The following is a 16,841-nucleotide window of genomic DNA, read 5'->3' as shown; positions in this document are numbered from 1 at the left end:
GAAATGTAATGCATCACACCTGATTAGGACCGTGTAAAGCACAAACCCTCTTATTGCTTTATTTTCATCCAGATGGAGAACGCAATTAGTTAATGAAACATATTAAAATGTCAGATTTGCTACTTAAGCTGAATAAGAGAAAAATGAAGTATACCATGTGGCCCTGCATGTTTGACAGTATTGATTTATGTCAAGAGAAAGTAACACAAAGTGTGCTGTCACAGGTGAGCTCTTCCTTTCTCACGTCATGTTAATTCCACTACAAAGTTCCTCTTTGCCGCCTCTGCTCTCTCCAGTCATCACAAGGTATGAACAATACTGCTTCTTAATCACAAACTAATCAGATTGGAGGACATGGAACTGCTGAGTGCATGACTGTAACGTTACAAGGCAGAGAGGGATGAGCGCTGTCTGACTGAAAAATCAGACAGTCAGACAAAATCACAGGAGCCCCTCTGCACGACACTTAACCTCAAACTTTACCAGACACTTCACGTTGCTAAAAACAGACTCTGCGAGGGGGACAGAGTCAATTTTACCTGGAAGCCAAGAGCAGTTTGAGTTCATAGAGCAGCAGGTTTTATTTTAAGTTAGGTCAATGAATAAGTTTCTCACTGTAACCTGTCTGTCTGCCAGGACAGGTTCTCTCTGGCACACCAGCAACGACACAGAAACATAATTAAAGTGTTTATCCCCTCATGCCTGTTGTGTGTCATTGTGACAAATTAAACCAACAGAAACTGATGAAGTATGCACTGATTGTACAAGAAACAACAAATGTGTCAATAAACTTACAGCACCCCCAAAAACAGAGCCTGTTCTGCACACAAAAATATTAATAATCGTTGCAGAGATCGTTCACCTAAATAGAAAGAGCTGTCATCATTTGCTCACCCTCATGTGTTTCAATCCTATGACTTCCTGTCTTATTTAGAACACAAGAAGTGATGTTTCGGAGAAAGTGCAGTCTCAGTCACCATTTACCTTCATTATATGGCGAAAAAAAAAATGCAATGAAACTGAATGGTGACCGAGACCAGGGCTGGTACTAGAATGCAATCTTTGTTGGTGCACTTGTATGTTTAGGGGGGCAACATTGATTGTTTTGCCATCAGGGGGGTGAAGTGCACCTTGTTTGTTTTATTGCCAGTCAGGGCGGGGACATCAAACATTTCTGGGGGGCTATAGGCAAATCTAGAAGGGCAATGCCAATGGAAGAAAGTCATTTGTGTTTGGAAAGAAATTAGGGTGAGTAAATGATGACATACTTTTTATTGAACTATCCCATAAATGGAAATGAACAGGATTAATAGAAATAATGAATAGAAACTAATAGATCATTTTGATTTTAATGGATGGGGAAAAAAACTCTTCAGCAGAAAACTCTGGTAACACTTTTAAATTACTTTCATAATGTAATTAGTATATAATGCAAAATAATTCAGTAGTTCATGCACATTCAAATGTGAAAATGTACAGTATATAAAATTAATACAATTGTGATATTTCAGATTGTTTCAATGTACATTAACTATGTTATGCATTATACACTGTAAAAAATGTTGTCTGGCAACTTAAAAAAACAAATGTAATACATGTGGTGACATCCAAATTAACTGGATAAATCCAAGTATAAAATATCAGTTTTATTGCCAATTATGCTAACACCAATGAGGAATTTGTCTGTGTGACAGAACTTTCCAGTGCACAAACAATACAACAACATGACAGAGATAATAATAAAAAATAGAATAAAAATAAAAAGTGAATAGAAAATATAATTATATATAGAAATACACAATAAGACAATATATATTTATAAATATATATGTGTATATATATATATATATATATATATATATATATATATACACACAAATCTGTTATATACAGTATAAGGGAATGTAATGGCAGAAGAGGTTGGATATGTCGGATAAATATAAATATACTAAACTGTGAGCAATGGGGCAGTTTTAACTGTTCATGAGATGGATAGCCTGAAGGAAAAAACTGTTCTTGTGCCTTTCCAGTGAAAAATATTATTTAATATAAATGAATTAGTATAACTATATTGGATTACACTTCATTTTAAGGGTGGGATCAGGAAAAGGATAGATTTATTTCACATTATGTAATCTTTTTTCAATGAAAGTTATAATAAAGTTGAAGTAAACAACATGTGCTCTTGAGGCCATCTGAAAAGGCACTTTCACTTTTCTCTAGAGAACTGCTTTTTTCCATGGAAATGACAGAGTTTCCTAGGACTGCCAACTCAAAACTTAAGACACAAAGCACATGTGTAGAGGTTACGAACTTATTATTCCTTCTGTAAGCTCTGGGACGATTATTGGACGGTGCAACTTTGGATTTCTCCACTTTTTAAAGTTTCTAACTTTCAAGTTATGAAAATTGTAGAAAAAAAACATCAACATTTTTGTGAAGAACTGTCAAAAACATAAATGTCTTCATTTGATTTATTATAAGAGGAAAATGTCTCACTGAATACTCCTTCAACATTCAAAGCCCTGCAATAAATCTGTTGTGTTGTTTTCCACTTGCTCTCAGGGGCAAGTTGCAGTTTGGTGACATTTTACAAAAACCTTAACTTAATGTTTAACATGTCAGTTCATGACAATTTAATTCATATATTTTTATATTCATATATAAATGCACACCAACTACTGATCTGAGCATTACTCTTTTTTAATAACCTATTAGTTAAAGTTATGATAAAGTGTTACCCAGTTGTCAGTTCAAGTTTTGGTGGCATGTTATAAAAACTTACATTATTTGATTACATAAACCTGACAACATATTGCTACACCAATGAAAGTCGTTGTAAAATGTCAGGTCAGGTAGTAGTGCCTTAAGGTACCAATTGCAATGCAGATTAACTTATTACAGTGTAATAACGTGTTATTAAAGGAAGTTATCACAAAGAGTCACTCAAGTTTTTTTGTTGTGTTTTGTTTTTCGCTCTTACCCACGAGCAGACAGAGGATGTCCAGCCCGACCAGCATCTTCCTGTTGGAGCACTCCACACTGTCGGCAGGTTCAGAGGGGCTCACGATGTGTTTCGTGCCGTTCTCAATCGCACTGTCTCCGGATCCGCCGTGATCCGCCAGCCGCTGCTGGAGCTCCGTGTGACTGTTAACCGAATTCAACTTATTCATGACGCCCGTGTTTTCAGTTCAGCACATATACCTTTACAATATCAATTAAGCCAAATTTACAGTTCAGGAACTGTACAGTACAGTATTGCTGAAGTTTAGAGTCTTTTTTAGTTTTTTGTTTTTGTTTACAAAGTCCAGTAAGTGTCAGAGCCCATACACGCGCACGTGTAGACGATGAATATAGAAATGGGAACAATTATTTTAACTAATAAAGCGAACAGACTTGTACAGGGATCCTGGTCCGCTCTGTCTTAGATGAAAACTCCTTTGCACATCACTGAAGAAAAGTTTCAGCTGCAGTTTTGCCATCATCGTCAGGACATGATGGATTAAAACACATTCCTGAGAACGTATGTCAGTCAAAAGTTTGTCATCCTCTCTTACTTCTGCTCCCCATGTTTCACTCTTCTTTCTTTCTCCAACAGAGAAAACTTTAAGCAGACAGTTTTTGATATGTGTTATTCCTCCACCCTCTGTCTCTAGGGCTGTGTCTAAAAACCTAGTGAGCTGCCTACTTAGACAGCATGTTTGGGCTCGTTTTAAAGGTGCAGTACATTTTTTCTCATTAAGAAATTAATTGTAATCATGCGCACTCCCATGAGAAGATGACTATATCAGTAAATAAATTAAATAAATAATTCAGTAACTGAAAAAGATTGTTTGAATGATGCCGCATCCATGCCTCAAGGTGTCAGACAGTGTAACTCCAAGATGACATAACCCCCAAAAAATACTGAGTGCACCTTCAAGTGCCCTTCACACCAAATGCTCAAAAAAGCTACATGTAGCCATGCCTTCAGAAGCAATATGATAGTGTGGGTGAGAAACAGATAAATATTAAAGTCCTGTTTTACAATAAATTCTCCTCCCTGTTCTTCTTCTTCTGTTTTTGGTGATTCACAATCTTTGTGCATACCACCCCCTACTGGGCACGGAGGAGAATTTATGATAAAAAATGACTTAAAAATGTATCTCTTTCCCACCCAAACCTGTAATATCATGTCTGAACACATGGATTTAACCAATGGAGTCTTGTGGATTACTTTTATGCTTCCTTTATGTGGATTTTGTAGCTTCAAAATTTTGGACCTACACTTGCATTTTTTTGGACCTACAGAGCTGAAATATTCTTCTAAAAATCGGCATTTGTGTTCTGCAGAAGAAAGAAAGTCTTACTCATCTGGGATGGCATGATGGTGAGTAAATTATGTGAGCATTTTTATTTTTGGTTGAACTATTCCTTAAACATCACAGAATGAACCTGAATACATTAGGTTGCACCAACAAACAATTTTAAGGGTTAGATCAGGTAGAAAATGCTCCTTCAGGTAACAACTGCAGGTTACCACTTTTTACAGTGTAGCCAGTAGCACATTTTTACATAGGAAATTGCAAATAGGCACAGATGGTGTGAACGGCCCCTTTTTCAGCATTCAGAAGCACGTTTTATTAGCTTTTTTTCATCAGAGATGCGTTCCGAACATTTCAAAACTGTTCAGAATCATTGCGTTGAGTTTAACATTTTTAGTTGTTGCTCACCAGATGTATTTTTTGGCAGTTGCGTCAAATCTTGCTGTTTTTGAACACAAGAATATTTGTCCTTTGTGAACTCCCTCTTATGCAGGATTTAGCCCAGAAATGCTGTCTATGCAGGCAGCTCTCTAGGTTTTGAAACACAGCCTTTCATTGCCCTGTCTTTTCTTTCTGACTCCAACAAAAGCTGCCTCTCCCTGTCTTTCAGCTTATTCTGAAACACTGTTAAGCAGATTTCGTTTTTTTTTATGTTAAAGCTAGATAGGCCGTATAGAAACTCTGAAAGATTTTCACTCTTTGCCATGATGGGCAAACAATGTGCTTAAAAATTCAAAATTTGTGTTCTATTCCATGAAAACTCAAGCTCTGAAAATAACATCAATATTGATTACAATGGTATATTTTCTACTCAAAAATAAACTAAATGAACAATCTGAAAAATGTCACAACACATGAAGCTGACGACCAGTTGTGGGCCTCTCTGAGGTTTTCTTTTGAAGAGCCTAATGTGAAGTTTTCAAGTATTTGCAGGTTCAAGTACAGTTTGGTGCACTTTGGAAAATTGGGACATATTGCCATCTGGTGAGTATTTTCAACAATTACATTTTCCATCTAGTCCAATTCTGCTGAAGTATGGCACCAAGTCTGGCTATGCTGGGCCATGTCTAGCTGTAAGCAGTATAAGCGGCCGCTTAGAGCCCCAAAGACCCTGTTCGGGGGCCCCAAAAGGACGGTAATTTTATTTTTTATTTTTTTTAAACATACTAAAGGCTGTGAATAAGACTCAGCCAGCTGTTATGGCTCATTTAGACAGTTATGGGGCCCCCTTGTGGCCCAAAAGGGAAGGGAGATTGTAACATCAAGGAGAGAGTTGTAGCTAGATGTGACAGGCACATGCACGCTCAAAGGGTTTCGGTAAAGTCGTCATTATGAAACGCACCTACACAAAAGGAAGAGGAACACAGTCAAGACCACTGTTAATCATTTAAGGTAAGCCAGCTACTTAGCTATATGTTGTTTATTTGTTGTCATGCATTAAATTACAACTATTAGTTAACAAAATTTTGCTGTTGTGTCCCATTGTATACAGTTATTTATTGTTATTTATAGTCAATTATTGTTGTTTTTTTATAGTTGTATAATGTAAAAAAATTTTGTTACTTTTTTATATGTAGTGTATATTATATGTATGTGTAGTTTATATATTGTAATCTTAATTTAATATTAATATTTGTTGAATACTGTATTGTGGTGTCATTCTTAAGTGGGCCGGGATCCGTTTGGGGGGGGTGTTCCAAGTATATGCACGATCCTGTGGCTATGCACTCTCAAGCCCCAATGAAATTGATTACAGTATTGACTGGAGGTCGTCAAGCCTCTTTCCTCATGGCTGTTAGCAGGCGTTTTTACACGAGAGCAGTATCCAACTGTATCCGGAAGCAGATCAGTTCTGTATTCTCATTATTAATCGCTGCATCACACTGCTGCTCATTTGCATAAAGTTGAAGTCTATTCAGCTCAGATTTATTGCATCACCAACACCAACAGTCAGCCTTTCGTCTTGGGAAATCACCAACTGTCACTGAAATATTAATCACATTGAAATTATTTTTGGTCATACTATTGCCTCATATGTACTCTCACCCCTCTGTGATGTCACTTCTCTTCCTAGGAAATGCAAATATGTTGTGATGAGTTTGATGTTTGCTAATGAAGCTGAGAAGCATTTGTCTGAACATTGTTGTGGTAATATTTAATTTAGCCAAATTATTCTACTATTTTAACTCTAAAATAAGGTTTAAAATAAGGCCATGTTTTTTCTGCAAACATAAATTAGACCCAGTCTTACCTCTGATTTGATTTGAAAGCTGCTAATTTTTTTAATTTTTCAGTCAAACTTCAAGAACAAATGTTTGTGATACTGTGGAACGAATGTCTCGATGGATTCAGTTCCATTTGAGTGATTATTGAACTGAAGCCTCAATTTACATCCAGAGCGTCACAGAAAAGGTGTAGAAACCTTTTAAGACCTGTAAGTGGAGACAAATTACCATTTGTTTCAATGTGTGCTGTGAAATGTGATGTCAATTTAGATTTTGATATGAATTTTTGATCTCTTTCTTGACTAATTGCATACTGACAAGAGTTCATACAGTTTTAGACAAAATTGAATTAAAAATGCAAAATAACCATTTCAATTTCCAACGTTTTCCAACACTTGCTGAATTAAACTGAGGTCATTTGGCAAACTTAGTTAGGTCATGGGACAACAATGTAATGTAAGTTTATGGTTGCATATTGGGTTCTGTGTTACATTTGTTTTTGCACTCGATTTGGAAATCGAGCTTGTAATCGTGATCGCCAAGGAAACTGCTGTCAAGATTTATAGCGAAAAATTCGATATTGTGGCAGGGCGAGGGGGCGGGGCCGGGTTGTGATTATACACACCATCAGGCTAATTAAACCTCTGAGAGGGATAAAGGCCGATGGCAGATGGTGGTGTGACGACAGAGAGATAGTTTACGGACATGTCCGTCATGTGTGTGTTTGTCTTTTGGTTTAAGTTATTCATTAAAATATTATTTATATTGCCAAATATTCTCACCTCCTCCTTCCCATTGAACTCCGGTCCGCCCGGGGAGAAGTGGCTGTCGTCCGCCTGAGAGGGTGGAGAAGTGATCGAGGACCATGCGACGGTGTATCAGAGAACAGGCGAGTAGGTTTTTTTTTTCATCTCTCTCTCTCTCGCTGCCATTCTGCATTGGCCTATTCCTTCTCGTTTAAATTTTAGTGTTGTTTTGGGGGGGGGTACTACACTGTTACAGGAAGTACCCCCCCCCATTTTAATTAGTTTCCCTCCCCTTGTCCCCTCCCTCGTCCAGGTAGATGGGGATGACCAGGCTTAAAGCATGCCCTCCCCCAGGGAAAGAGGGAGAGGGGATGTACGTCAGGCCGGGGACTCCCCAGACTGAGAGAATGAGGAAGTAATGTAGCAGGGCAGAGGGCGGGGCCGGGTTGTGATTATACACACCCGGTCCTTTATCAGGCTAATTAAGCCTCCGAGAGGGATAAAGGCAGATGGCAGACGGTGGTGCGAAGAGAGAGAGATAGTTTACGGACATGTCCGTCATGTGTGTGTTTGTCTTTTGGTTTAAGTTATTCATTAAAATATTATTTATATTGCCAAATATTCTCACCTCCTCCTTCCCATTGAACTCCTTCACAGATATATTCTGCTATGTTCTCACCCAAAACAAAATGGTTCTCTTTAGAAGAAATTGATTAAATCTCTGAAGTCTTATGAATTACTTTTATGCAGCCTTTATGTGATATTTGGAGCTTCCAAGTTCTGGTCACCATTCACTTACATTGTATGGACCTACAGAGCTGAAATATTCTTCTAAAAATCTTCATTTGTGTTCAGCAGAAGACAGAAAGTCAAGCACATCTGGGATGGCACGAGGATGAGTAAATGATGAACATTTTCATTTTTGGGTGAACTATTCCTTTAAGAAGTTCTCAAATATTTTCTTTAAGAATAAAATGAATGGCTTTTACATTGTCTGATTATACTAGCCTGTTCATGAGGTTGCCTTGTCTAATACAATTATATCAGAAATTCAACACTGGTAAATCTTAACGATAAATCTACAGTATCTATCTTAAGAACTTTCTTAATACATTTTTTTGGGAATATAAAATATTCTTAACTTTTCTTAAGTTAGAAATTAAGAAGAAAATGGAAGTTAAGAAGAATTTTCGTCTTAAGAACATTTCGTGAATCCGGCCCCTGGAGTCAGAGTTGCAATCAACTGAGTTTACTGAAGTAAAAATGTGCTCTCAATTTCAGGAAGGTCACTACAGAGACAGTGAATGGTGACTGAGACTAACATTCTGCCTACCATTTCATTTTTCTTTCTAAGTCATACAGATTGGAACACATGAGAGTGAATAAACACCAAATTTAGCATTTTGTGTGAACTATCCTTTTAAGCACATACAGTGCTGTGGGAGACAGGGAGTAATTGTGTTCACATTTATTTATTTGTTATATTTGTTGTTTATTTGAATAGGGACAGATACAAAAAGAAAACATAGATTATTACATAATACAATACGGGAACAATCCGATCCCTTTATCTCAGTGTTTATAGCCGTGGCTAATTCGCAACACCTGTCCCTAGAAAGGCTTTTAATAGTTAAAATAGAATAGAATCCTTTATTTTGGTCACACATTATACACACAGTTTTTTGCATATATACAGTGAAATGTATTAGTTTTCACATATCCCAGCTAAGCTGGGGTCAGAGTGCAGGGTCAGCCATGATACAGCACCCCTGGAGCAGATAGGGTTAAGGGCCTTGCTCAAGGGCCCAACAGAGGTGTCGGGGCTTGAACCCCCAACCTTCTGGTCAGTAACCCAGAGCCTCAACCACTGAGCCACCACTGCCCAATAAAATGTCCAGAAACCAGTTAGCACCAATAAAAGTTAGTATAGTAAATAAACACATTCACTCGAACTCACACAGATGCACACCTCACATACACACAGCTATATATTTCATATGGCATGATCACACTGCTGCTGCTGTGTGATCCAGGCTTTTGTTAGTTTTTTTGAAGGTGGACAATTTAGTTTAAGTCTTTATATTTGTAGGAAGCCAGTTCCACAGATTGGCTCCTTTCACAGAAAAAACATTTTGGGCAAAAGATGTTTTACAAAATGGAACTTTACAGTCTCCACATGAAGCAGCTGTTGCTGATCTGGAGGATTCCAGCCTGTTCACAAATTTACAAAGTGGCTCATGTGCAAGTCCAGTCAAACATTAAAAAACAACTTTATGTGTCTAAGATTAACAAAATTAACACAATTTAAGATTTTATGTTTACTTAAAATATAACAGTGATGGAATCGAATGGGCTTTTTATCTAAAAGGTTATAAAGCACGGTTATAAAGCCTCTCAATAGGCTTTAGGGTAGTTTGGCTGGTCTGAGACCAAACAGTGGTGCAGTACGACAGGTGGGAAAGGATCATAGTGTTCAGAAAGACATGAGCACATTCAAATGTTAGACTGCTCCTGATCATTCTGAAACAGTTCATACTGGCCTTCATTTTTCTTGAAATGTTTTTAATATGACTTTTCAAATTTAGCTGCGAATCTAAAATCGCTCCTAAATATTTTTCTTGTTCTACCTGATCGATGAGTTCGCCATTCATTTTAATGTTAAGGGCATTTATTGTGCGAGTTCTTGTTATAGAAAAACACATAGATTTAGTTTTCCTCAGATTAAGAGTTAAACAGGATTTTCAAGACTTTTGGTCAGTGTACTGCCGATAACAGCAGGGCTTTTGCCGGACACATAAACCACAGTGTCATCGGCATACATCTGAAGACCAACTTCAGGACACACTTTAGGCAGCTCGTTCATTAAAGGAATAGTTCACTCAAATGCCACTGGCTAGGGCGGCGGACATAAGTCTGAAGGGCATGGACTGGGCAGAGTCTGTGAAGTCTAAAATGGCGGGGAGCAGAAGGCTTCCAGAGTGACAGGATGTAGTGTCGAAAAAGGCACCTTAGGAAGGTAGTTAGGATGAGGATGCAGAATAGCTTTGGCCATACCTGAGGCAAATTTTAAACAGGCCGACAAAACAGACAGAGCCTGTAGATCCCCAATCCTCTTAAGAGAGGTAATCGCCATAAGAAAGACCATCTTGAGAGTCAGAAGTCTGTCAGACACTGACTCTAGAGGTTCAAATGTGGTCTCAACCAGACCCTCCAGGACTATTGCTAAGTCCCATGAAGGAGTTCTGGTCCTAACAGGAGGCCTCAGTCGCATGGCTCCACGAATGAAGCGAGCGAGTCCCTCAAGGCGTGGCAAGCCGAAATGGCGGCCACATAATCCCTGAGAGTAGCGGGTATGAGAGTAGCATATGCCTGCTGACAATTTTCCTGCAGATAGTCCAGAACTGAAACAATTTGGCAGTTAACTGGATCTGCACCATGTGAACTGCACTACTTTTCTAAGACACCCCATTTATTGGTGTAGATTCTTCTGGTAGAGGGAGCCCTAGCACTAAGAATGGTCTCGATAACCTCAGGTGACAGCCCTGTGTCCCTCAGTTGGTACCCTTCAGGGGCCAAACATGAAGTTTCCATAATTCGGGCCGGGGATGAAATATCGTCCCCTGCGCCTGAGACAGAAGGTCCCTCCTGTCCGGAATCGCCCAAGGCGAGCCGTCGAGGAGAGATATTAGCTCCAAGAACCATACCCTGTTCGGCCAGCGCGGCGCTATCAGAAAGAGGCAAGACCCTTGCTGGCGAACTCTGGCTAAGACTCCCGGGAGCAGAGAAACCGGGGAAAAATGCATACAGACGCATTCAGGGCCATGTATGCGCCATCACGTCCGGACCCAGGGGGGCTGGGTGACTCAGGGAGAAGTAGAGGAGACATTGCACTGTTCATAGAGTCTATGTAATTCAGAATGCGGATGCCCCGTAGTCGCGAAGGAGCCAGTGCTGCATCCATGCATTTCGTGAATGTGCGGGGTGATAGGGCTAGGCCAAATGGAAGAACCCGATACTGGAAGGCTTCATCCCCGAATGCGAACCTATTCACAGTAGACGTGTCTGCTCCGGTTTCACGGCAGTGGAAACCACGCCGTTGAAACGCGGAGGGCGGCGAGCTAATTGAATTCGAATTGAATGTCCTGCTTCGGGGGCTGCTGAGGGCGACGAGCCTGTCCCCAGTCTTTACGAGGGGGAGCATGACTCGCCACGCTCTGCCTAGCAGAGTCGGGACGGGACTGGGTGGCCGACGGCCCCGCCCCCCTGAGTGCGGCGAGGAAAAAACTGCCCAAAGGCTTCCTCATGGCGTCTCCGAAGAGACCGGAAGGCGAAACCGGGGCATCGAGTGGGAAAACTCTGTCCTTATCCTTGATGCCTGAAAGGTTAAGCCATAAATGCCTCTCTGTGCTGACTAAAGCGGACTAAGACCGACCAATGGCACGGGCTGTCTGCTTGGTCGCACGGAGAGATAAATCTGTGGCCTGACGAAGTTCAGAAAAGGCATCTTTGTCGAGCGTTGCACCCGCACTCAGGTCTTTCAGTAGGTCAGCCCGGTATGCCTGTAACACGGCCATGGTGTGCAGCGCAGCATCAGCCTGACCTGCCGCTTGATAAGCCCTCCCCACTAGCATGGAGGTAGTCCTGCATTGCTTAGTGGGGAGAGTGGGTTTCTTGAGTGATGATGCCGAACCCGGTGAGAGATAGCCCGCAAGCGTCTCTTCAACTGGCGGCATCATTGAATACCCCCCTGTCACAGCACCCACGATAGTCGAGTATAAAGACGTTGAGGGTACGTGAACACGGGAAGTAAATGGGTTCCTCCATGAGTGAGAAAGCTCGTCATGGAGGTCATCAAAGAAAGGAAGGGACTAATATAGCGTTCCATTTTTTTATTATTTTTTTTTATATTTATTTATTTTTTTGGCCACCAGACAGAAATCTGTCTTATAGTTTGCAGCGTTTTGGGGTTGGTCTCTTGTTCGCGTGGCCAGTCTAACTGTAGTCTGGCCACAGCCCGAGTAACCACCTCGAGTAATTTCTCAGCCGCTTTATTATTATGCGTGAAATGTACAGAGGTTCAGCGACCCCCTCGTGAAATGAAGAGGCGCCGAGGTGCGCTTCAGCTTACGAGAAGGATCAGCTGAATCTGGGGAGAGAGCGAGCGATAGGGACGGATCCGTCTCTCGCTCCTCAGCCAGATATATGCGAGAGCCCCACGATGAAAGAGTGGGCGCTGACTCCTGGATGTAAGCAAGGAAAGCGCAAAGCATTTCGCCCAAAAGTAGGTCGCAATGCGCGCACTCGCCCTGCCCCAATGCGAGAGCAGCATGCTCTTCCCCCAAACAAACAAAACAAAATTGGTGCGTGTCCCTGACAGTCATAGAACGTTGACAGGGAAACACGCATCGTTTGCCTTGCTTCTCCGACATTTTTCCACATTTTTCTTTTCTATTTTATATATATATATATATATATATATATATATATATATATATATATAGAAAGAGGGAAAGGAGAAAAGGTTCACTGCGCACTGCCTAACAAATTATAAATCCTAGCAGAGGAAAGAACGTTTCTGACAGGCTTGTGAGACACACAGCACAGTATGCTCTGAAGAAAATGGATCTGACGACACGTTGGTGACGCGTCTATTTATAGCCTGGCCACAGTTGCATCTAATGATCTCACCAGCCGAGGCTATAAATTCCAGTCAATGTTCATTGACGTGTTACACACATATTCACAGCTGGTCACAATGCAGGATTGTTCCCAAAAGCGCTTAGCAAAGCGCAACATCATAGTGAAGCTTTTTGTAAAGGGAACAGATCGATATTTAAGTCCTTTGGGGGGAGATATACATGAAGAATATGAATAACCAAAAACAAAAGAAGATGATTGTGAAAGTGAAAGTTAAAGTGGAGATTGACTGAGAAGGCAGGAGAATTTATGGTAAAAAGGACTTAAATATTGATCTGTACTCACACACACCTATCAAATTGTGTCTGAAGACATAGATTAAATCACTGGAGTCTTACAAATTACTTTTATGCTGACATGTGTTATTTTTGGAGCTTCAATATTTTACACAAATGGGAAGCATGATTCAGAGGTTGCATTTTCACTCAATAAATGTACTTGATTAACAGTGTTAGGTAAGTTAAAAAAAAAGTAATCAACCACAAATTACTAGTTACTTATTTTAAATTGTAATCAGACTCCTACAATGATTAATTCATCAAAAAGTAATCATTTTACTTATTACTTTACTTTTAAGTTACTTTATAAAACACATTTCAGAAAAGTTAGTTTTTCTATTATTTAGATATATGTTTATCCCAAGTCATTTACTTAAAATTACCTTAATTTAAAGTCAGTAACTGTAATCTAATAACAAGAATATATAACATGTTACATAAAAATTTGTTTTTACAAAAAAAAAAACTTAAATTACAATAAATAATTACTTTGTAATCTGATTACACCCAACACTGTTGATTTAGGAGAATGACTGGTTATATATTAATAATAAAAATTATTGTTAGGAAATGTATTAAAATCATCAATAAACCAAGGAGGAAAGCGTAAAATAAAAGGGTGGGGATATTAAAGCTACTCCTTTAAAGTACTAAGTTGATTTTCCATTCTGAACATAAACTCATATGGCACACCCACAGACTGGCCACCGCCATGACTCGTCTTCATTATGTGAACTTCACATCCCTGAACGCCTTCTCACAGTCATCAGACCATTTCCATTGTGTGTACTTATTCAGGAGTTTGTGTAGGGGTTTAAGTCTACTAGAAAGGTTAGGCATGAACTTTGCATAGTACATTAACAGTCTTAAGAAGGATCTCAGCTGACTTACTTTCTTCGGAGTTGGTGCATCTACAATAGCTTTTACCTTTGATGATGCCTTGCGGAGACCTGTGTTGTCAATTACATGTCCAAGGTATTCGATGGCTGGGCAGAAGAACTAGCATTCGTCTTTCTTTACCCACAGGCCATGCTCTTTCAGTCTCTGAAGCTTTGCGTTCAAGTTCCCTAGATGGGCCTCATCATAAGTTCCTGTAATCAGTAGGTCTTCCAGATAACATTGCACTCCATTTAAGCTGCTCAGGATCTGGTCCATGGCTTGTTGGAACAGGGACGGGGCTGAAGTTATTCCAAAAGGAAGCCTCTGATATCTGTAGAGTCCCTTGTGGGGACCACTGGCCCACTTGACATAAGGGGCCAGTGGTGGCTCAGCAGTTAAGTCTCTGGGTTACTGACCGAAAGGTCAGGGGTTCAAGCCCCAGCACTGCCAAGATACCACTGTTGGGTCCTTGAGTAAGGCCCTTGACCCTATCTGCTCCAGGGGTGCTTAGTTGGGATATGCAAAAACAACTGCATTTCATTTGCTCTGTACCTGTACTCTGCACAATGACAATAAAGTTGAATCTTAATTTTGCAAAATGTTGGCCTCCTGCTAATCCGGTAAATAGATCATCAATTAGAGGCATGGTATTCTTCCACAGTTAAAACTGGGTTGACAGTGACCTTAAAATCGCCACAGATTCTGACTGATCCCTCTTTTTTTTATTACAGGAACAATTGGTGTTGCCCATTTGCTCACACTCACTTGATTCAGTACTCTTGCTTGCACCAAATGGTTGAGTTCAGCTTCCACTTTTGGCTTAATAGCATATAGAACTGGGTGAGCTTTAAGACATTTAGGTCTACTGTCTGACTTAATTGCAAGCTTTACAATAATGTCTTTCATGCTGCCCAGTTCCCCTGCAAATACCTCAGCAGGCCTTCTTAAAATATTTAGAAGACTGGTTGTCTCTCTTGCGACCAAATTTACTTCCTGCCAGTTTAACTTTATTTTCTCTAACTATGGTCGGTCCACCAATGCCGTGTGACTACCTTTCACAATGTACAGTGGTCATTTTACCTTCTGTTTGTTCAGCTCTACAGTCACATCCACAACTCCTTTAAGAGGTTTTCTTGCTGTCATGTTTCTGTTTTTCACTGTAAACTTTGTGAACTTGACTGGACATGCTAAACGCTTGTGCCTCTTTTACAGCCATTTCATGGAAACACTGATTTCCACTGCTTGCCCTAGTGTAAGATTATTTTCACATAGAAGTCACTTTTGAATTGTCTCACTGCACAGTCCGCACACAAATCTTTCTCTTAGGCTATGTTCAGACTGCAGGCAAATCGGATATTTTCTCAAATCAGATCTTTTCAGGCAGACTGTCCGCACTATTAATTGCAAGTGATCAAATCAGATTTGCGCATTCAGACATAACCAACCTATCTGCATGGGTTGCTTTGGTAATGATGTAGGCGTTTTCACGTGACGATGCTTTCAAAGCAGATGCAGGAAAAATGGAGGTGCATCATCTGACTCTCCAAATAAGCACCCTGTCCAGTCGCAGTGCATGACGTATGCAGCTGACAAATGTGACCTCAGGAGAATGCAGCCTTCCAACTGAGACACAGCCGATGTCGATTTTTGATGTCGGCTGTGTCTCGTTTGGAAGGCTGCGTCCTCAGGAGGTCACAATTGCCGGCCGCATACATCATCGAGGCTGTCTCGATTCATAAAAGCTATTAGGACACTTTGCATGTGGCCTTCGATTGCGACCTTCTTTCACAGGAATTCAGAGGATACTTCAGTTGAATCCTTCATGGGCACTCACAACCCACAATTCTTTGCTTCAACGGAAATGTAAAAAAGAAATGATGCCAATTTGCCCATAAATATGAAGCTCAAATGCAAGGAATGTTAATTCTCAAGTTGAAGTACCTCAGTAGATGGGTGCAGAGTATATCATATGTATAATTATATTAATATATCATTAAAATAAAGTATTAGACTAAAACTACACCTGTAAAAATCACATCATTATAACTTTCCTAAAATGTACCTCATACATTCCCTTCTAAAGGGACTTTGTTCCCTTCTCACTCAAAGTGCTTGCGCTTGTTAAAGAGTGGCGTGCTGTCATAGCAATCTTGTTACCTTCCGTTTCCGTTTGTCCTACGAAGGCCGTCTCGTTTAAACAAGACTTTTTTAAAGGAGGACGCTCGGTATACTGCAGCCTTCAAAGGAAGCATCCTGCCTAGTACACAGCCTTTGAAACGAGACACACCCATCATCATTGTGTGTCACGTTAAGAGTGACGCTAAAGACCATTTGAAATACGATTTCAGCAGCCAGAGCGTCCGGACTGAGATGCATCTGAAAAAATCAGATTTCAATCGCGTTTGAAACCATCTCCGATGTGGTTTGAATCAGATTCTGAAAAATCGTATTTTATGTGGTTTTATGCTGTCCAGACTATCAAAAACTCATCTGGATACTGGATACAATTAATTCTCTCTCTAACTGATCTTTCAGCAATGATGAGAGGTTTAGATGCATAATGCTCTTGGAGCAATGCTGCAATGTCCTTGTATGAGGAATCGCCTGGTTTATTAGGCTGGACTAGACTACGCAGTAGATTATGTCTTGCTGCCCATAACACTCAGGAAAGTCGGTACTAAAACCTCAACTTTTATCCCGATAGCTTTGACA

General features: G+C 40.1%; 1 protein-coding gene across 1 annotated transcript in view; it reads right to left on the bottom strand.

Moving 5' to 3' along the window:
- The window catches only part of ppap2d (phosphatidic acid phosphatase type 2D), a 61,289-nt gene extending 57,646 nt beyond the window's left edge, over window positions 1–3,643 (bottom strand). The window contains exon 1 of the mRNA XM_052132160.1: window positions 2,984–3,643. Within this exon, the coding sequence (XP_051988120.1) occupies window positions 2,984–3,173 (190 nt within the window). The 5' untranslated portion in view covers window positions 3,174–3,643. The remainder of the gene's footprint in view (window positions 1–2,983) is intronic.
- Window positions 3,644–16,841: the final 13,198 nt, after the last annotated feature.

Source organism: Xyrauchen texanus, chromosome 8, assembly GCF_025860055.1.
Source record: "Xyrauchen texanus isolate HMW12.3.18 chromosome 8, RBS_HiC_50CHRs, whole genome shotgun sequence".
NCBI classification, from domain to species: Eukaryota; Metazoa; Chordata; class Actinopteri; order Cypriniformes; family Catostomidae; genus Xyrauchen; species Xyrauchen texanus.
This window is presented reverse-complemented; position numbering and strand designations above follow the sequence as displayed.